The sequence below is a fragment of the Zeus faber genome, assembly GCF_960531495.2.
Source record: "Zeus faber genome assembly, chromosome: 14".
Lineage (NCBI taxonomy): Eukaryota > Metazoa > Chordata > Actinopteri > Zeiformes > Zeidae > Zeus > Zeus faber.
In genome coordinates, this window is record NC_137200.1 from 10727493 (window position 1) to 10750383 (window position 22891).

General features: G+C 46.9%; 1 protein-coding gene across 1 annotated transcript in view; it reads right to left on the bottom strand.

The window, feature by feature from the left end:
• LOC307240171 (protein FAM168A-like) overlaps positions 1 to 22891 on the bottom strand; it is a 24400-nt gene extending 1509 nt beyond the window's left edge. The window contains exons 1-9 of the mRNA XM_080013848.1: positions 22826 to 22891; positions 19293 to 19401; positions 14177 to 14268; positions 10386 to 10469; positions 8881 to 9009; positions 4974 to 5116; positions 3334 to 3532; positions 2216 to 2355; positions 1 to 1869 (exon numbers count right to left, since the gene is read on the bottom strand). The exon at positions 1 to 1869 is cut by the window's left edge and continues 1509 nt beyond it. Of these exons, the coding sequence (XP_079869974.1) occupies positions 2240 to 2355; positions 3334 to 3532; positions 4974 to 5116; positions 8881 to 9009; positions 10386 to 10469; positions 14177 to 14268; positions 19293 to 19363 (834 nt within the window). The 5' untranslated portion in view covers positions 19364 to 19401; positions 22826 to 22891 and the 3' untranslated portion in view covers positions 1 to 1869; positions 2216 to 2239. The remainder of the gene's footprint in view (positions 1870 to 2215; positions 2356 to 3333; positions 3533 to 4973; positions 5117 to 8880; positions 9010 to 10385; positions 10470 to 14176; positions 14269 to 19292; positions 19402 to 22825) is intronic.

The window sequence follows — 22891 nt, forward strand, 5'->3', positions numbered from 1 at the left end:
TTATTACTTTGAAATGATTGTGCAAATGGTTGCGACACTGGTCGATTATTTCTCTTGACACACACTCCTCTTCATACACACGCACGCGCACGCTCGCTCCACGCTCAGAGAAAGAGAGGCCGAGCCATGGAAATCAAACTGAAAAAAAACCAGAAAATAAAAAGGTAATCTATTTAGTATTTATTTTTATTTTTTTTGTGGTGCCTGTGGCATCGCGGGACCGGGCCCCTTTTTCATTGTGCGTGTTCCTTTCGCTGTTGCCCACCGCCCGGCTTCCTGCCTGGCATTGTGTTCCCGAGGAAGCGGCGGTATCCGGGAACGGAGACGGGTGTCAAATTCACTCGGAGTGGGCAAAAAAATCAAGTTGGGCCGCCGCGCGACGCCCTCCCCGACGTGACTCCAAGACTGAATCCTGCACCGCGTTCCACTTTGGCTTTGGCCTCCGATGACGGCGCCCCGCCGCGAGGACTGGTTCTGCGACGGGACAACTTTCAAATTGCAAATCGTGGAGCACAGACTGTTGTCCTTCACTTACTCTGTAGTGACCTGGACATGACTGCAATGCGGTCATCTGGCTGTATTTTCTACGTAAACCAATGAAGTTTTAATTTATTGCATGTGGTGCGCATCGCCCCGCCGATGAGAAAAGCACATCAGAGTTTAGAAACCGCATCTCCCGTAGATTCCCTGTAAGCAGCCGTGTGTGATCTCGCCCATGGAAAACCTGCAGTTTTTTTTTAAGTGTGTGTGCGTGTCTGGGTGTGTGTGTGTGTGTGTGTGTGTGTGAGAGTTTGCGTGAGCGATCCTCGCGTTTCAACTTAACCCGCGCCGCAAGCGAATTGCATATACACAAAACACGCTAGAAGACAAAGCGTTAAATTAGTCGAGAAGCGCGGCCTGCAACCAACTCGCTCAGCACTGGCAAAACAAATATACAGCTTCTTAACTCTTGCACGTAGATTTGATTATATTTTATAGTCCTAAATGTCTATCTAAGGACCTAAACAACTCAACAGCTTGTGCCTACACGCCTAATCTTTCCCGCTGCTTATTCGGTTTGGACTTTTTTTTTTTTTTTTTTTTAACATTGTCTTACACACGCCTGATGAAAATCTTCGTTAGGATACCGAGAGAATATAATAACGTATCAAAGATATTTTGTTTTCTTCCTATGCTCTAGTAGATGTACAACGTTATCCTCTATGCGGTTTCGTGACTATGTTTAAGGTGTCCTCCCTGCAGAACTTCACCACTTCAGTGGGAGCATTCAGCAGAATCTATTTACAAAAAAAAAAAAAAAAAAACGAAAAAAGAAAGAATAATAATAAAACAAAAACAAGCTGGAAGACAACTTGTGTCCGACTGTGCAAAATAAGAGGGTGGAGGAGATCAGGTTGTACCCTCGTGCACGAGGTTTCCCGTTCGAGGGTAACTGAGAAGTCACGCCTTAGGGCATAAATTTGCGAGACATGAACTTTGAAAAATTTGGCAGCATACAAAGTAAAGGTACATTCTCACTGTTGAAAGAACAGGCAACACACCAGTTACAGGTTTCAGAACAAAAAAGATAACACACGCAAGCACGCACGCACGCACGCACACGCACGCACGCAAAACGCTAAAAAGCAACAGTTATACGAGACAGCTCCTGTACAATTTAACAGTGTCTGGAATTGAAATGTGCTGAAAATATAAAACAAAAATAATTTGAAAACCCAATTGATATCCAGCAGGTAGAAAAAAAAATAAAATAAAAATAACTGCCTCTATGCAACGCAGAGCGGAAGCTGGCCCCGTCATTGGGTAACTCCTCCTCCCGTCCGAACCACGCCAGCCTTGACGTCGGGAGCGACGGGTCGACTCCTGGTTCTGATCAGAGAGAGAGCGGGAGAGACGGAAGAAGCCGGCACCAATACGGTCAAAATGGCAAGAACTACAAACAGGATCCGGAATCATCGGTATAATTCGGAATTGACGATTAAAAACAGTTATTAACATACATTTTTTTTGTTGAGACTAAAAATAGATATATATTTTTTTACAAATTTGAACTGTTGGTGGAATTGGTGTAAACCAATGTTTACATCAAAAGTTGCAATGTTAAGCTATTGTTAATAGGATGCTTGGCAAAAAAAAGTGATATATAAAGTATCAGTGAAATAATACGTTTATTCAACCCCCCCACCCCTGAGAGCCTCAGTGAGGCGGAGCTTACACGAGGGCGGGGCTCGGTAAGTCTCTACCAGTGGGGAGGCACGTAGCTGTAGCCGGGGGTCCCCTGGGGCCGGTACGTGGGGACGCTCATCGCCGGGGTCCCCATGTGCTGGGTGTGCTGGGGTGTGGTCAGCAGGGTCCCTACGGGGTGACGGAGGCAGAAACACAGCGAGAAGCATAAATGCAGGGGACCAAGCTCTTGGGTGTGCTCTTATCTCTGATTTGAACAGCATTTCTCTGTTTGCTTATTTTATCAATGTTCCGAATAAACAGCAAACTAAAAGTCTTTAGATTTATTGAAATGAATGGAAACAACTTGATACTTCCAGAGGAACCTCATATAGGGTACCCCCGTAGGTGCGCACCAACTAGTCACACATACTTTACATAAACTTCTGATGAAATTGTACTTTTCTGAGTATATTTTAGACACACTTTTACTTGATTTGTTTTGTAAAGCAAGTAATATACTTTGTATGTTTTTCAACCACAGTATCCTGAACTCTTGGGGGAACGGTAGCACTGTCTATCCTACAGAATATACATTAACATATACCGTATATCTTCAAATAGTGACCGGGGAATTTATTTACCTCAACTGCAGAGGGTACCAGGCCTTTATTGGAAGCAGGCTTACATTAGAGGCAGGCTTCTATATCTAATTCCCTCTGTTTTATAAGTATATTTGCTGAATTTGAACTTATGAGTATGAACTTTAAATTAAACTTCTGTCTGGGTGCCCTGCCATGCAAACACATGTATGGTGAAAACAGAGAGAGGTAGTGGCTACCCTAAAAGTCGCACTTATAGTGGTAGCCAATCTATGTGCAGCTCTGATCAGTTTTTCTCCCGGTGCATATTAAGGGCAGGCTGTTATTTGTTTGTGTAGACCACGCCCCCTGCATTTATGAGTGGCCCGGTTTTTATTTGAGGAAACACGGTATGTGTATTATACCCCAACTGCACAGTCATCAGAGCAGGAATTTGCCAAAATTCCCATCGTTCCATTTTATCGACGGAGCACATTTTGAAACTGGCTACTGTGAAATAAACGAAAAACTGTGGCTGCCGACGACTGTCGGATGGTGTTCATAATTGGGTGGTGCCGTTGCTGCTCACCGGCGGACATAGCCATGGTGGCGCCGGCCACCATGCCCATGGGCAAGGCACAAGAGCGGGAGGCAGAGGCCTGGCCGGGGGCTGCGGTAGGCACCGGTGCAGGGTAGAGAGCGGAGGGGATGCTGTTGGGCTGGACCACTGTGGTGTGGTGGATGACTTGAGGCTGAGCTGCGTACATCGGCTGTGTGTAGTAAGCACCCTGACGTGGGGAAGGTATACACACACGCACACGCACACACACACACACACACACACACACACACACACACACACACAACTGTCAATTTCCTGAATTTATACCTGGAAAATTGGCTTTCATACTCATTAAAAACACAACATTGAAACTCAAGGCACATTAACCACCCCACCTTCTTTATTAAAAATTTCCCAGGTATCCGAGGGAGTTGGGGTGAAAACAAATTCAGGAAATAATTCAGAGAAATTGGAGCTAACGAATCCGTCAGTCGTGTGTTCACTCATCTACAGTATATCTCTTGCATTTCCGTATCCTATTGCCTTTGCCCTCGTTTTTCTGAACCCGTGTATGTGCATCACAGCGGGTCTCGCTCACTAAAAAACGATCAAAATCAATTGTCAAGCAAGCTGACAAATGTTTCCATGAACATATAACCCTTTCCCACTGGGCCAAAAACCTGGTAACACACACTTACACCCGGCATTTGTACCTAGTGGGAAAGATAACACCCAGGCTTCAGTCCCGGGTCAAATGACGCTGCAATAGACACAGGTTTTTATCGGCTCCAGCTCCAATCCGCTCTGATGGAAACAGGACACCCGGGTCGACTCGCTAATTTTGGCCTCTTTACGGGCGCAATGCGACACGCGTTGATGTTCCGGATGTTGGGGGGTAAGACAGGAATATCCGTGTGTCATTCGATCGTTTCATATCCCATTGAATCAAAAATCAAAGTCAGAAATTATTGACTTTTTTCCCCGCATGGGGGAGCGTGAGATGTTGTGAGTGTGGGGATCGCTCCGAGGGGAGCACAGCGGGGAACCCCCACGCACCCTGCCGGGCTCCGAGCCACTCCATCACCGCCTCATGCCGGTTTTCCGAACCCGAGGAGCGTCTCCGCTTCAGGAGCGGCCGGCAAAGGACCAGCGCGTGCACCGGCCCGGCGTGCGGGGGCGCACCGACTGCACCAACTGCAGTGTTGTCTCATTCACAAACGATCCGATTGTTTTGAACGGCTCAAACCACTTCTTTTCTCTCCAAGTTTTACGTTGTTGTTTGTTGAAGTTGCTCCTCTGCTGGTCCCCCCCCCCCCCAAATCACACTAGCACCATGATACGCCCCTTTTCCGGCGTGTTCGTTACGTCAAACGTGACGCACCAGAAGAAAAAAAAACAAAAACCTGCATTTCTCCTGGCAATGGGAAAGGTTGTCAATCGCCTATTTTCAGCGGGTCTACCCAGGTTTTTTTTTTTTTTTTTACCCGGGTAAACCTGCTAAAAATAAACGCGCTAACTTTGGTGTAAAAACGGTTCCCGAAGCATGCGAGCAAACGTGGGCTCAGGAACACGTGTAGATACGCCGGCGCCGAAATCATTTTAAAAAAAGGACGCTTTGTGAACGAGGCCCAGTGAGTGCTGCACCAATACACATGGCCCTGCCTGACCTGAGCGTAGAGGTTCTGTTGCGGGTAGACACTTTTGATGGGGTACATGGCCGTCTGGTAGGGGTTAGGGGACGGGGAGTACGGAGGAGGCGCCCCACTGGACTGCATAGGGGGGACCTTGTAGGGGGTCCCCGCTGCGTATCCTGTTGGAGAGAGAGAGAGAGAGAGAGAGAGAGAGAATGAATGTAGGAGGGCGATACTTTCCAAAATCATTTGTCACTTTCTGGATGAGGGGAGGGTCAGCTGCAACACTCTCCCACGGTCGCTATCATGTGGGCCTGGAGTAACCCCGAATTCGCATCTCATCACAGTTAAAAATAGATAGACAGACAGAAAGACGGACGGACGGACGGACGGACGGACGGACGGACGGACGGACGGACAGACAGACAGACAGACAGACAGACAGACAGACAGACAGACAGACAGACAGACAGACAGACAGACAGACAGACAGACAGATCAAAATAAAGGGTCGCTTTTTGGTAAAATAAATAAACAAACAAATAAATAATTAAACAAAGGAGAGCCCAAGTAAACAGTGCATCTTTAATTTCCTTATCGCCAAATATGAACATACTTTCTATTTCAACCTCAAAATGACAACGGAGTTCCGCTAATACGCAGGGATGCACCGATGCCACCTTTGACCCCGTTTACACCTGGCATTAACGCGATTAATTCTTCATTATTATTGATTAATTAATGCGTCGTTGGCGATCTGATCACACGTGGTCAGCTCTAATGCCAGGTGTAAACGCACCCAACGCGTCCTCAGTGCGGTTTGGGGTCAGATGGCTCGGGCCACATTGGGACGGGGTCTGGGCTGCATACGGCCACATTCTTTGAGCAGTGTAAACCCAAATGTGTCCCGGCCACGTTGAAGGACCGCCTATGAAACCGTACTCATCACCGCGCCAACGGCGTCATATCAAAGTCTGGTCGGGAGGTCTCCCCGTTAGAGAAGTGCAAGATTTACTATTTGCAAGTCAAGTATTTACACAAAAACATCCAGTTTTTACGTCATTAAGTGGCATAGAAACAGAGAGGGGCGGGGCGACGCGCAGGGTTTTTCGCTCCGTTCCTTCCGTCACGCAGCGATCGGGACAGTCCCTGAACTCAGTTGCGTTTAAAAAGATTGTTTCATACAAGTAGGAAACAAACTGGAGCAAATACGACGACGGCGCTGTCTGGACGGCGCGGTGGCGGCGCGCGCGGCGTCCAGCTCTCTGAGTCACGCTCACGTTTCTCCTTTTTCCGTACCGAGCAAGTAGGAGCGTCAGGAAACAAAATAAATGTTGTCAGCCTGAACCCTGCGCTGCGGACAGTGCACGCGGCACCGACATTTCAGTCTGCATCGTTTCGATTTTTCCCGAGCGCCGTTTAGTTGCATATGGAGCGGGGAAGCGGGATCCCACCAGGAGTGGTTACTCGAGACGCGTTCTAACGTGAACAGACGCGCTTGGAGCTGTCCACTTGTGATCGGTTCAGCCTAGGCGCCTGTGAACGCCAGGTGTAAACACGGCCTTTGTCTTGCCGACACTGATTCAGATCCCTAAGCAATTTATTTTCTCTCTCCCCCACTATCGTCTTCCCGCAGGGAGGACGCATCCGTTATTTGACCTCAACAGTACAGAGTTTGGGCTGATTCGATTTGTTGTAGACACTGAACAAGCCCCCCCTTATCTGTTCGATTCAAAAACGTTGGATATGTGTCGCTGGGATATTCCTCCGATGCGGACGCTCTCATTCAGCCTATCAGACAGATCTCCGACGTCGCTGTAAGGCGTACAATGATGGTTACCGCTATACGACATACCGGGGACGATGTGTGAATCCAGTATGAGCTCCAAGGCATCGAACCAACCCAGTGCACACGCAGAAGCTGAGGGAAGGGAATGTGGATTGAGCGTAGGAGTGTCATCAGCGCCCGGGTACGCCGTGATCTGCCAAGAGAGCTGACTTTGCTGAAAACTAAAATGCCAAAAACGAAGCGTGGCGCGCACGGTGGGTAGTTTAATATCCACTGACTATTCAGGTGACGCAAGAAGACCAAAATCAACTCGCATTGACCGGTGAGGATGCATTGAGAATAGGAAAAACTAAAGAGGACAATATCACCGACAGGAATCCAAACGTTTTCGCCTTGTCACTCTGCGTTCCGCCATTTCATGCTAAGCTAATACAAACGAAGACAAAAGATGATAGGCTAAGCTAAGCTCAAGTGCATTCATTACCGTAACACCTCTCTTTAATGTAACGTTTTCAATTAAATTGACCATCTAAGTGAACCACACGTTCATGCAAGCGCACATTTATGCGTGATAGGGGCATCATATCATTATTATTATTATTATTATTATTATTATTATTATTATTATTATTATTGGTACAGCGATTACTAATGAAAAACTGACATCAGTAGTCTATGGATGGTATGGATCCGCCGTACTCTCATTTTGTTTTGTTGAAATCATGGTCTAAACGCACGCACGTGCACAAATGACGCCTCACTCAGGTCGCATGACAGCATTGCAGTCTGGTGATCGGTCAACAACCGGGTCCTCACCAGGATGTGCAGATGGGACTGAGCTCAGACCTTCATGGGCGTCATGGGTCCGACGAGCCCACAGACCGTCTGAACAAGACGTGTATTCAGGGCAGTTACAACATGGCGTCATTCGAGTTCCATCCAGACGGGTTCCGTATTGTGGATGGAGTTTGTGATCGACAATCGCAACATCGCCACGATGGCGCCACACAAAGCGCGCATGCGCACGTTGAGGGAGTAAACAGATCAGGTGATCACATAATTACTGGCGGCAATAACCGTAACCAACTACATAATACGAGGAACACATTTATTGTGTATCCGTTTAGAAATATTTTCATCCTTTTTGTGTGTAACAATTAATTTAATTATATATCCTCTACAATTGAAGTAAGTTAAACCACTTACATTAGTTTATATATTTCTAGGTTTATAAAATGAATTGTAATTGTGAAGGCAGTTTTCTGTTGATTTACAAAGTACCATAAAATAGTTATGTTCACCAAAACTGGATTAATAATCATGATAAATAATCGTGCTCACAATACTGCCTAAAATAACCGCGATTATCATTTTCACCATAATCATGCAGCCCTGCTTTAGAATGAAAAACGCCGTTAGTTACGGCGTAGGAAATCCAGCCAACACGTGAGAGGGAGTAATAAGCGAAGAACTCGTAATGGCTGGGAACCAAATTAGTATTTAATGAGACGTTAACGGGGCAGGGAACACCCAAGCACGGAAAGAGACGTCCTCAAACACGGAAAAAATAAATCCCAAAGCAAATCAAAATAACTTGTAGATGCGCGGTACCGCATGCGCAGACATGTTTACACTCATCTATGGAGAAATAGGTTTTGCACGCACGCACACACACACACACACACACACACACACACACACACACACACACACACACACACACACACACACACACACACACACACACACACACACACACACACACACACACACACACACGATTTTAATTATGTACTATTTGCACCAGCAAATTATAGTCTTTTTTTTTTTTTTTTTATCTCTGTCCTGCAACATCTCACTGCTGCCTACATTCCCAGGACCATCTCATATCCCAGTTCCAGCAGTGAGTACACATGGGAAGGTCGGGTTGTGGTTTGTAAAATAATACGTCTCAGAGAAATAGTACAGAAGGGTCCAAAGTACAGGTTGCATTTGTCTGCATGGCTCAGCAAAATGATCTCACCATTCCTTCTATCCATCCATCCGTTAGACAGGCAGACAGACAGACAGACAGACAGACAGACAGACAGACAGACAGACAGACAGACAGACAGACAGATCAAGGGTGTGAATAATAGACGGGCAGATATTTACTGAAGGCTGCGGCCGAGGCCTGGTATTGTCGGCCATCTGAGCCAGCGTCCAGGGCCGGGTCATAGGGGCCCTCTGGGGCCCCTGCCACCTCCATCGCCGCCTGGGGCCAGCCCTGCTTCACCAGCAGCACTATCCCACACACAGACACAGAGAGATAGAGGTTACACCAACGAGCACTCAGCACAGTGATGGACATGCACAGAGGCGCGCGCGCGCGCGCACACGCACACACACACACACACACACACACACACACACACACACACACACACACACACACACACACACACACACACTCTCTCTGAACGTCTTTTTTAACCTTATAAAATGTAGTAAACATTGTTGTCATGTTAATGTGTACGTCAAACAGGCAGAGTTGATTTTTACCGGTGTTTGACTCACTGTAAATAGAAATATGGTGACGTCTGACAAATTACAGTTAATTAATATTTAATGTGCAGGTTTTTTTCCCTCTCTGTGCGATCTCACCCATCCACCACTTGTCTTAAGAGATTTACACACAAGGGGGCTTGAGGGGCGATGTAGAATGCCAATGTCTGCTTGGGAAAGGGTGATTACAAGATGGCTCAAAGTTTTGTTTGGTTGGGACACACACACACACACACACACACACACACACACACACACACACACACACACACACACACACACACACACACACACACACACACACACACACACACACACCATTATATAGAAACACATACCTTGCAATCTATGAAAGCTCGGATATATAAAGGCACAGCTTCTGTTATCAGTACACCGATCAAAATAACTTCTTAAAATAATCTCTCCATCACTGCAGCATCTCTTTGACGTCCTGTCCGTCTGCTAAAGCACGTCAGACAATCCACAGACGTTGACATGGGACTTTGCCCGAGCAGGCGTGGGCGCTCCACGGGAGGGCGCTAAAGAGCCACAAAGACCAGCGAGCGTCGCCGTGAAAGCGGCGATTTTGAGATTATTTTCTGGTTCTATTTCTATGATAATCCGAGGCTCTGGGGACTCTGTTTCACCTAGAAAAGGCAAGTATACACCCAGGCTCTCACCAACACACACCATTCTATCTAAGTGGATATACTAGTGGTGAGGGTTTGACAAAGTGTTCCTCCTGGTATATCTTGCCATGTCAACGTTTAAAACAGACCGGTGTAGAATATTAAACACGTGTCTGTCTGGGTTTCAAGCGCCCACGTTACATCGACACAATCACCCGATCGCAATGCATCCCATCCCCCCCGTGTCAGCAGGGGGGGGATGGGATTCTTTTTAGGACACGTGCATCGTTCCCCTGGCACAAAAAACTCAGATAATAAATATGATGACAATCATTATGAATTTGACGCCAGAATCTCAAAATAAATAATGCAAAATAAGATTTCCCTCGCGCCCCCGCTGCCACGTGTGTGCTCGAGCTCATGTTTTACTCGGCGTTGCTCCGCCGCGTGCGCGTACCGTGCATTCCAACATGGACGCTCTCTTACCTTGGGGGTAACCCGCGCCGCCGGCCTGGTAGAGATTCTGTGCGTAGGCGGTGGTCGCTGCGGCGTGGTAACCTGCAGGGTAACCTGGGGACAGAGACCAGAGACACACACGCGGGCCGCAAGTTAGGACTGAACTTCCCTGGAAAGTAGCGATACTGTTAGAGTTTAAATATGATATCGGTCCAATACTAGGCTGAAAAAAAATAGTGCGGTAAAATATCCCAAATACGAAAAAAAAACAAAAAAAAACAAAACAGAAAACTGATCCAAGAAATATTTATATTAAATAAATATTTCAAATCAGTGATATCTTATTGGATCATTGCGTAAATTGACCATGATATATCAGCGGGGGCTGGCAGATGTCGATTGATGCCAGTCAGTCCACTGTTACCTCAACGGCTGCTGAGATTTCATTTCTGCCCAATCCCCCCAAACCAACGACGGCACCGGTTTTGGTTTAGTTTTCTCATGGATGGAAACCGACATCCAGCTTCTAAACGACCGGCGTTGCGAGACCCCTCTGCTACGAAGACTAAGAAGCCTCGTGGAGGATGAGCATCATGTATGGCTTCCCTTAGTGGTTGCTATTTGTAGATAATTGTCCAATAATAATAATAATAATAATAATAATAATAACAACTGGGATTTATATAGGGCCTTTCACAAACCCAAGGACACTTTACAATGGAGAAAACCCCCCCCAGATAAATCAAAATAAATAAATAACAGAAGAAAGAAAAAAAATACTATACTACACAATACTATACTATACTACTGATTGTGCTTTTTCATACATGTAAGTGGTTTCTAATAAGAAATGGAGGATTAAAATGTCAGCTGTTCTCAGCCAAACCAACCGTCGAGGTCTATAATGTTTGACAAAAACGAATGCATTCGTATCAGCCGTCACTTCACGTTCAGAATTCACGATAGGTATTGGCAGAGAAAAAAAAAAAAAAAAAAAAGGTGGTACATGAATCAACAAGCACAAGCCTGAAAGCCTGAAAATGCCGCTACATAAAGACAGCCGGCACAATTCAAAGCTGCGTCGTGCAAAACTCTGTCCCACACATATTTCTACAAAAATGTTCTTCATGTTCATAATAAAACAAACGTTGCCCTTTCCCCGGCGGCACCTTGCCGCAGGGCTACCTCCCATGTGACAGACTTAGGTAGGTGTGACGGCGAGGGCTCACATTATCTTTGAGAAAATGAAAGGAGGGACGACTTGGTTTGGAAAATAGGGAATATGAGCAAACTGCTTGACTGCAGGGAGGGCTCGCATTGTGCGCATTGTGTCTGTACACCTCCTCACTGGGATCGGTCACATGGTTGCCACGGTTTCTCCCACCGCTGCTACGCCGATGACACCCAGCTCTACCTCCCCTTTCCTCCGGGGGATACCACTGCCTCGGCAAGAATCTCGGCATGCTCCGCAGGCATCTGTCCGGGTGACGGAACGCCACCCTCCGACCGAATCGCCCCGAGACAGAACCGCTCATCATCCCGGTTAAGTCCAACCATTCAACACCACATGAATGTTCGGCTTGACTCGTCTTCATTAATGCCACCCAGGTCTGCTAGAAATCTCGGGGTGGTGATGGACGATCGGCTAACCTTCTCTGATCCAATTACCTCCGACTCCCCGATCTTGCGGATTCACTCAGAACGACAATCAGACGGAAGATCAGACGGTGCCTGTCGGAGCACTCGGCACAGCTCCTCGTCCAGACGCTTTTCATCCCACGACAAGACTACCGCAAGGCTCCGCTGGCTGGTCGACCAGCACACAGCGTTCAACCTCTCTGCATATGATTCAGCATGCAGTAGTGCCTGGTTTTCGACCGGCCAAAGTGTGCACGTCACGCCTCTCTTCCTCTCTCTCCACCGGCTCCCTGTAGCTGCCCGCATCAATTCCTTGATGCTGGCCTTCAGGGCAGGCACTGGATCTGCACCCGCACGCATTGCACCACGTATCAGGCCATACGCTCCAAGCCGATCTCTGGGGTCTGCAGATGAGCGGTGGCTGGTGGTGCCTCCACCGCGTGGAATGAGTTCTCAATCCAGACTCTTCCCATGCGTGGTGCCCCAGTGGTGGAAGGCGCTGCCCAGCTCACTACCTTCTGCAGGGACACTCACAACCTTCAAGAAACACCTGAAGACCCTGTTCTTTCAGGAACACCTGAATACCTGATCCTATCATAGCTATGACTAACTATTCTTCTTTCTGTTGAGGTTGCTTTGGACAAAGGCGTCTGATCAATGAACAAATTAAATTCTATTTGCCTTTAAAAATCGAATTTATGTCGATTTCATTACAGATGTAAAATGCAAACCACTGATTCCTTTCAGCTGAGTGATGCTTTTTGCGTGCGTTTCTCACGGAGTTGGAGGGAGTTTCAGCCCCATCCCTACTCTTGCACACCGACTCAATTGCAGCGCCACACGTTCCCATGAAGCCTCGTTTGGCTCAGGAGGAGTGATTTGCAGGAGCACACTTTGGAACTAAAACCTGGAAGGGGCAGCCCGGCCTGGGAGACGCTGCCTCAGGCCCAGGACACAGCTGTATTTTTATATTCATGGAACAAAGCGTGATTGTGGCCCCCGGTCGTGAGCACCAGAAAGAAGGAGGGAGAAGCGGGCCTTTCAATACAATTAGCAGTACCTGAGAGGTTAACAACTTCACATCGATGTGTGTTTCTGAGTATAAGGGACATGCAAAGAGAGATGGGAAGATATAGGGGGAGAGGGGGAGAGAGAGAGAGAGAGAGAGAGAGAGAGAGAGAGAGAGAGAGAGAGAGAGAGGATCAGATTTGATCACACTCGAGTGTGTGTTCCTGCAGGGACATTTCACACCTGGTGGAGGCGCTGACAGAGTCCCTCGACTCTGCTGTGAAGAGGGAGAGGAGAGCCCCGTTCCCCTCCAGTCTCCGTGCTCCTCCTTGAACGGCAAACTCTCTCCGTTCATGCTGAGCGATAAACAAAATCTCTCCGTCGTCTCTTTCTACATTTTTCATATCCATCCCTTTCAAATCACAGGGCCCACAAACGCATGCACGCCAACAATTTGCCCAGAAGGCAACCTCCTGAAATCTAGCCAAAGAGCAGAGCAAAGCATTGTGGGAAACGCAAAGACAAAAGCTGCGTCGAGGACACCTTGAAGAAGCTATCCTCCCCTGATCATGCCGTTACCATGGCAACAACCTGGATAATAAATCACCAACACCAATGTCAGCCAACAGGCCCCTGCCTCAAGATAGGGACTCACGCACATTTGATACACCTCGTAGGATCATCCATGTTCCCAACCCCCCCATCCCCCTACACAGTGCGACACACACACACACACACACACACACACACACACTTCTTGATCTTACTGTGACTGCACAGGAAATCAAGCTCGTCCGTTCAAAAAAATAATAATAAATTGCCACTGAAAAAAAAATTGATCATTTTTTGTTTTTTTCTTTGTTCTGTTCTCCCGTCACAACTGTGCTTTCTCTGTAGTTGAATATTTTGCCATTTCATTGCACCTTTAAACCGAGTCAAATGTCCTGGATGAAACCCCGCTCTTGCTCTACTATTAAGAAAAACAAGAAAAAACAAAACAAGAGACTAAAATGGAAGCGGCAGTAATTCAATTTATGGGATTGAGGTCCAGGTGTGACAACCACCGTTGCCCTTCAATGGGACTGTTTCCTCTACGGAAGAAGGTGAGCAGTGAGACACACACACACACACACACAGAAATAACTGGATATAAATGAGGTTGCTGCGGATCTCACCTGCGTATGTGATGTTCTTGGGGTTTCCATAGGGAGTCCCGGGCTGGACGGGACTGTAGACAGGGTTCATAATGGAGGACACTCTACCCTTACTGCAGGACAGCGACAGAGAGAGGGAGAGAAGAGACGGCAAAAAGGGGGGGAAAAGGTTATGACATCATCACTGGGCGAGCGTCGCGGGGCATGATCCATCATGGCAGGGTGGAAAATCGCCATGATGTGTGGGCAAACGTGAGTTCTGGGCGAAATGTGGACAGAATATGGGGGGGGGGGGGGGGGGGGGTTCCGCACATGCTGGCTCGACAACAATTCCGGGACATGAAATTCACAAATCACAAAAGCGGAGAGCCTCGCGCAAGCGGCACTGTTCCTCTGCATCATGGGATATCCAAGCCTATTTTTGCATCCAGCGCTCTGCCTTGGAGCGCCGCACTCGCTTACGCCATGGTTCCATTATGTGGGCATGCAAGCGCTCTCCATCTCCCCTTCACAGAGGAGCAGCGTATTGCTGCAGCCTGAGGAGGTAGAAGACGACTTGAGCTCCTTATAAGGAGCCGGAATGGATTCAATAGCTATCGCGGCTATCAATACTGCTGGTAAATACAGTGAAAACCCAAAACCCTGGAATTATAAAAGGCAGGCCTAATGTGGTAGATATTGATGAGGGGAGGGGGTTGGGGATAATGTTGATTCACCACGTCAGTGTCAGCTCTGCTATGTTGGCTCCCAAATATTACAGTCCAATATTGACAGTGTCGATGGTGTTATTACGGGTACACAAAACCTACACTTTTGTATTTAACTTGTTCCTGGGTTTTTAGTATTTAGTAATTTTTAGTATTGTAAAAGTATGTATTATTTAAAAAGAAATCTTTTTTGGCCCTGGCGTTCTACCTGTCCCAATTTACAGGGACAAACAGCATTAACATGTGAGGGCGTGTGAGTCTGAGAAGGAGTGATGTCATAAGAAAAGTACATATTTTGTGTCTGATGCAAAGACGCGATTGTACGCTCTGGTCTCTCTGCATGTTAGAGATGTGAGTTTTCCCAGAACAAGTCATGTTTTGGTCACAAAAGGTTTAGCATTTCTGGAACAAATGAGAATGTTTTCCATTGTGTATGCACACTTATTGTTGACCTTGACCTTCATGGGACCTTTGACCATTGTTGATGCAGTTCACGAGAAACCATAATGTTTCCAAACAGACGTCATCCAAATGAAAAATGGACTTACGAGAAGCCCACTCATGGTTTATTATACTCACTACATACATACAGAATGGCAAGTAGTTGTAATTTTATTTTTATTTTTTTTAAGAATAAGTCAACATTTTGTTTTACATAGGCTTATAGTGACAACTCTTGACAATACTCCAACTGATTCAGTAGGTCCTCCGCTGGCCGACACGACTACTTACTGGACTGGGAAGCAACTGAAAGCTGAATTACCAACAAGAGGACACTGGTGGAGTAACACGGCTTCCTGGCCCCATTGGTACGCACAGCAGAGAGGTTTCAGATGATTGTTCTAAGGTGGCTGTTCTGCAACATTAGAGACAGCCATTTCCTCAGTGTGTTTTTGGAAAGCCTGAGTAGTGTACCTTTAATATTGGGAGGGGCAAAGTGACCTTTTATTTTCTTGTGTATGTCCCTCGGGGTTGGTTGCACATGAGCAGTCATCCGCTTTTTGGGAGTCCTGAATTAGTTCCTTCAAACGCCAACTGGACCATGCCTAATATGTACCCATCCACTGGCGTGGGCCGGAACTTCTGACAACCTTTGGGTGGCTCAGGATCCAAGTTTTGGGTTTTTTTCCACCGATGAGAGCCTCTAATGTTTGTCCCCGAACACAGTGTTTGAATCATATTCTGTCACACTCCCAACGCCACGTTTGGGTTCACAAGATAAAAACATCCCCTCCATCCCCCGAAAGGGTGACAATCCAAGCAATGGGACGTACACATCTACCTGTCCACGTAGTGCAGTGTGTGTGCGTGCGCGCGCGCACACACACACACACACACACACACACACACACACACACACACACACACACACACACACACACACACACACACACACACACACACACACACACACACACACACACACACACACACACACACACCACTATCTATATAGACCCTGAGACGTACTGCAGTTGGATGCCACAAAGGACACACATGGACAAAAAGGATCACCTCCCCCACCCCCCAAATATCTTATTCATTCATAACTCTACTTGAAATATGTCGGACTGATTATTTAACTATAATGCCGGCTAAAACAAAATAGGTGCAGCATGGCTGTTACCAAATCAATTGTGTACTGTGATACATAAATGGCCATATATGATTATTTTTCGCTAAATCTCAATCTGTGTCAATGACAATAGAACGCATTACAATTATACACACAAGGGCAGTGAACCAAGTAAATAACTTACTTGTAAGTAGCAACCAATACCGTAATGTCTGAATATACGGGTCTTGGGAGCAAGAGGAAGAGCAACAATGTCTTGATCCTGACATGCAGTACAACGATACAGATAAAACAGTGCCAGAGCAAGTTAAGCCATGGAACCAAAACACGAGACAGTGGTTACAGTGCAAGCAATGTGCGTTGGGGTCTACCGTGTCATATTCCTAAATACCCTCAGCAAAAGACAAGGACAGTACTGATAATTCCTTTGACAGCGAGGAGGACAGACTTGACATTCAGCATCGGCGCTGCTCAGTTATCCTTATCTTTATGCAGAGAGGGTGGACCAAGCGGGGCGGAGGCACGGAATCAAAAGCTCCCCCCTTATCTGACTGAAGACGATCAGCCAAGCAGATTTCTTCAGCCGCGCGGTTCTTTTTTAATCACGTCACATTTGTTTCAGGAAAAGCATAAATGACTTGAAAGTACAAGTACAGATCGAAACCACCCGGCCCTCTGGGGGGGGGGGGGGGCAGCAAAGGTAACGATGAGGAGAATGTATTCATGTAGAACACACAGGAGGAGGAGAAGGAGGTGGTGCAGGACAAGACAGAAAAGGGAAGGAAAGGTCAATAAAATGACACTCACCAAGACGACTTTGGTGTTAGGGTTTTGCCCTGTTGTATTATATTTTATTCCTTAGTGTATGTAGTCCTGTGTTCCACCCCTCTTGGTTCGTCTCCCTCTCTTCCTCTGGCTCCCTCTGCCTGCCACTCTGGTCCTGCCACTGCCCACCTGACCCCATTCAGCCATCAAGCCAGCTCACGCTCCTTGTCACTCCACCCGTATAGAACCTGCTCCCCGGTCACTCGGCCATCGTCAGAGCGCCCTCGTGTCCACTGTGACAATACTACTACATCGTCAGACTACCTGCCCTATTCAACCGCCCTGCCTGACCTTTCCCTGTCTGCCTGCCTGCCCTGTGTTACCTGCCTGACCTTCCCAGCCCACTGTGTAATCTCCTTCCCCCCTGGTCCCCCTGCAATGAACCCTTGATCTTTTGCACCTACTCCTGGGCCTCGGTTGTGTCCTGCATTTGGGCTCACCAGACAGCACTCATGACAGTAGCGTGACATTTGGGCCAGATCCCCCCCCCCCCCCCGCGCTTGCGACAATCGTGAGCAAAGTCCAGATTTTTCTCGTGGTTCAAAAGATTATCATGCCCGATAACACGTTGGTGTGAGGTATGTTACGAGTGTTTTTCACTTCTCTACTCAGACATTCGAACATTAAACATGTTCAATATTTTACGATCGGATATCCTGTAGCGTGGTGGGGGAGCCCCGAGGACCCGGGCTGTGCATTGTCACGTGGGAAAGACCGATAGCAAATTGGGAGCCAAGCTGACTAAAATGTTAGAAGTTATAAGTAACATGCACAGTCCATGTTCACACCGTCTCCATGGCTTCATCCACTGTTTTTTCTTCTTTCCTTTTGGATTTTCTGGAAAATATAGTGGATAAAATAGCATCGTTAATCCTAGCCTGTAATCTGGCGTAGCCACGCCTCAGTGTCAAATCTTCTGTCTTCGCCAGATTAGGACTCTGGCTGTTGATAAGTGGAATCTGTTAGTGTGTGGTATGCGGTCTGGGAAAACGGTTGCTCTCCACAAACTATAGGAAGAAAGCTGGTCAGCTGATCATGATATGTGGTTATGTGTGGCATCGCTCACGTTTTCAAAATCTGTTAAGATTTGATAAATCTTGTAGTGTGAGCCAGGCTTTATGACTTCCAAGACTTTATGTTGCTCATTGTACACACAATGCGCCACATTAACATTAAAGTTCGTTTTGAAGAGCAGGTTAAGTCACATCCTCTTTCTGGGTGGTTGATTCAAGGCAAATTTGTCGCTTGTCGCTGTATTCAAACACCCACCTCTGCCTTCTTCAGATAAGCTTGGTCGTGCAGTATGTGCACAACATCAAGAAACCTGTGACATGGGGGCCATCCTAATGGCAAGCTCTCCATCATCATTCTGTCTTCTTTTTAAGCAGGCACATTGTTTATCTTTAATATCTGCCATGTTTGACTTGGCTCTATGTATCAGATTCCTGCAGTGAGGATATTCTCCGATACAATGCCCCATTTTCGACTGCTACCAGACATATCCACCAGCTGAAAAACACAAGCTGAAAAACAGGAATAATTGCATGGTCAGTTAGAATAAACTGTGATTTAATAACCTCAAAAGTTATTATTTTCCAATAACTTTTTTTTTTTCTTCTTCCAAAGAGGAACTCACATTCTTTGGACTTGACATTCTTTCCAGCCTCAAAACCGAACCCTTCAGACAACACGACTGACATGGCATTTGGAAAAGCTTGACCGCTTTACTCAGACGTGTCTATGCCATTATTACAAATAAGCACAAAAAAAAAAAAACAGGATCAAATTTAAACAATCGAATTTGAATGTTTACAGAGGGCGCACGGTTCAGCAGTGAGAGGTCTTCGGGTCAAGGGTGAGACATAGGTTGGTGCCGTACAGTCATACAACCACTGATGTGCAGATGATGCCAGCAAGGAGGGGGGTGGGTGGGGGTGGGGTGTGGGTGTGTGTGGGGGTGGGGGTGGGGGGGGGGGGTCGGTGCTTACCACCTCCCCAGACAATACACACACAGGATACACCCACTGACCTCTTCAGGTTCTGGGAACTTTCAGGTTGGTACAAGAAACTGAATTGGTCGGTGTGGAGCCCGCTGGTCATTCTCACGGCAATGCTCGCGAGAAAATGGCAACGCAAATCTGTGAAAATTAAAAGAAGCAAAGGGAAAGGGAAGTTAAACACCTATGAAAAGCGAGCGGACTTCAAGGCAAGCATCCGCTCAATAGCCGCTCTTCAAAAACAGGAAAACAGCCCTAAACTATGAGTAGTAATTATCGGCACCTAAACTGATATTATTAGTGAGGGTTAACAGCGAATATCGGGTAGCACACGAGCATGTCTGACCATCATCACCTCATCATCATCATCATCTCCTTGGTTGAATAGGGCGCACTATTTAACTGCCGCTCCTACAAGCCTTTGCACAACACTAGCAGGTATGAGTCTATCTGAGGGGAGAACAGAGAAAGTTCCACTCCATATACTGTACACACTTGGGCTGCGACTCAATAAAACGCTGGTTATTCACCTTGAGGTGGACGCGTGCAGATCATCGACCCTGTAAGCCGGCAGTGATAATCATGTTATTATTTAGTGAACAGTTCTGGATTCTGCAGAACTTCTTGGGGGAGAAGAAGAAACCAGAAAACCAACCGAGGTTTTCTGGTTTCCAGGTATTTTCCGTGGAGGGGAGGGAGTGTTAGGCACATCGAGCAACACTTTCAAGTTCGAAAGTGGAAGAGAAACGCTCTCACTCAGGGCGAGACACATCTTCCCAAACGCCGCCTGCGCGCACATCCGGATGCGTGTCGTGCGCTGCGAGGTCTGCCATCGTCACGCCGTGCACTTGTGAGCGTGCGCCTACGTTCCACCTTTCTGTGCACCGGAGCCCGGGGCAGAGTCAGGCAGCTTCGCTGGCACTGGGGGCAGGGGAGGGGGGCGCCCAAGGGGAAGCACGGTTCAGACTCCCCGGTACAAGGCTTCCCTAGAGGGCCCCGGCCCTCACGCCAGGGGAGGGGTATCTGAGGTTTCGCACACAAATTCCTCCTGTTTGGACTTCAGAAATGACATAACCGAGACGCAGAATTTCGACTCCCCCCATAGGCTTAAACCGCAGCCTATGGACCATCATTAACTGCAACAACGACATTCCCGGTGATAAACCGGTGCTTAATTTTAGATCTAATGGGACCTGGCTATACATGTTTTTATGTCCCTATTGCGTATTTTCAGCGGAGTCTGTGACACGACAAACTCTTGCTAGTACACATGCGGAGTCCCCCCTCCCTATGTGGCAATTTCCCAGGGCAGCCTGTTAAAAAACATTCTTCGATGAGGTTGACAAAGTTTACTGATATGTGATGCCGTCGGCAGAACTGTGGTGGTTGACAGTAGAGTTAATGGACCCGCTGCCCGAGATGCAGCCCCCACTGCGTCCCGTTGAGTGCTATAACAAGGAAAATGACACTTACAAATTAACCAGTTAGCTGTCAGACTTGGGTATTGAACGCCACAGAATGTGTAAATGCTCAATATTATGAATGCAGTTGGGTCGGTACCATGTCTTTGTTTCCAACTATGTTTCCAAACACTCTCAACCATTTCTAAATGCTTTTACACCTTCAACTGATGGAGTCACAATCTACATTCTCCATTGTCAATTGTGTCACATGTTCAATGACTTGAGTCTGTCTTGGCATCTTAAGTAGGTGATGTCATGATGAATTCACCGTGGCCTAATAATGAAATACATAACGGTTAAAGACCAAGCGATGACTTGAAGCTGCAAAGTGAAAAAGCCCTATTAAAAAAATAACAATCACACAGTGTTACTCAATGCAATTCAGTTCCACACATAATAACAAAAAAATGCCTTTGTATAAATACATCTTACCGTTGGACACTTACGTGGGAATGTAGTTTAATTACTTTGAACATATATTTTTCCCAACCCAGATTTAATTAATTTGATATCAGAAAATTTGAAACTGTAATAAATAAGTAAAAAAGCCAGAATGCCATCAAAATGAATGCTGGCCTCCTCGTTTCTCACAACCTAATCGTGTTACTCGTGGTGACCACTTGAGGTTCAACACTAGATGGTTTAAACCAAACAGCCAATAACCAAACCAGAATAATAGCATAGCCCTGGAGAGAGCCACCAATATAGATCATTTTTCCCTTTGCTTACAAGGGAAGTTTTATTTAACACTCTCAGCCCTCAAACTGAGCCAGAGCCACAATGTGACACCCAGTTAACTTCAGAGCTGCATGACGTCACTGCTGCAAGGCATGCATCCACTCTCCACTACTTCCACTATTTTGTCAAAGGTGCATTACTGGAAGATACACAGAACGCCTTCAGGCTTTCGTCGGGGTGCAGTTGGATCTCCCAAAAACGACTTTAATAACATGCTCAATATTTTGCCATAGGGATTGCCTTGAAAAGCTTGTTAAGTCACATTCACAATATAACATTTTCACCATGCCAGTCAAAGTGTAGTTCAAAATCACTCAATATTAGGCCAATAAATTGTCATTTATAGCATTTGACACTTTGTGGCACCAAACAGAGAATGGGGACAAGACAGCATCCAGGGACCCCCAGGGGTCCTTCACAAGGCTCCAGCGGGTCCCCAGCAAAACAATCAATATAATCAAACTCCACCACTATTGGGGTTACAAGATGTCAGGATGCCCCTTAGAGAATGTACAAGAAAGACGGTTTTGATCCGAGTGTCAACGTTATCTTAGTATAGTATACAGGGGTATAAGAATTTTGGAATGAATGACGTCCAACAAAGGGGCCTAACGCAAGGAAAATGGGTCGAGAACCACTGCCCTGTAGGTATGACAATAATTAAGGCCTCGCAACTGTGAGTCAATTTCTTGCTGGGCTGTTATTGTCCGTGGGACGCACTTACACAAGCATGGGCCCAGATCACAACATCCTCCTCCTCCTCCTCCTCCTCCTCCTCCTCCTCCTCCTCATCATCATCATCATTCAAAACATACCCTCACGAGCCACTGGGTCGTGGCTTTGAGCAGCGGATCCTAATGGACTGCAGGGTGCGTGCGTCCCCCTCCACGGTGCAGTTTAATGGTGGTCGACGCAGTGCTTAGGAATGGCAATTCCACTTGACTTTTAAAATGGTCACGCACACGCACGCACACGCGCACGCACACACACACACACACACACACACACACACACACACGCACACACACACACACACCGTGCAGCTGCACCGACACCATTTTGAGCCGCACGGTTGTTGTTGGGTTTTTTTTTTTTTTTTTGGTCGACCGTGATTTCTTCCTGTTTTTTTGGGGGGGGGGGGGGTTTCTCTCTTTCTTTGTCGGTTTGTTTGTTAATCCCGCACGGATCATGCGGTGGGAGCGCACATTCCTCCACACTCCATCACTTTTCCAAGCGCGTTGCAGGAATAACACAGATAAGCCCCCCCCACACACACACACACACACACACGCACGCAACACAATTGATGAAAAACGACTGAAGAGAAAAGCAAAACAACAACCGCATGAAAACTTGAGACTCACCGCTTCGACGTGCGCGGAGGGGGTCGGGTCGTGCTGCAGAGGCTCCGCTGCTTGTCACTGCGATCG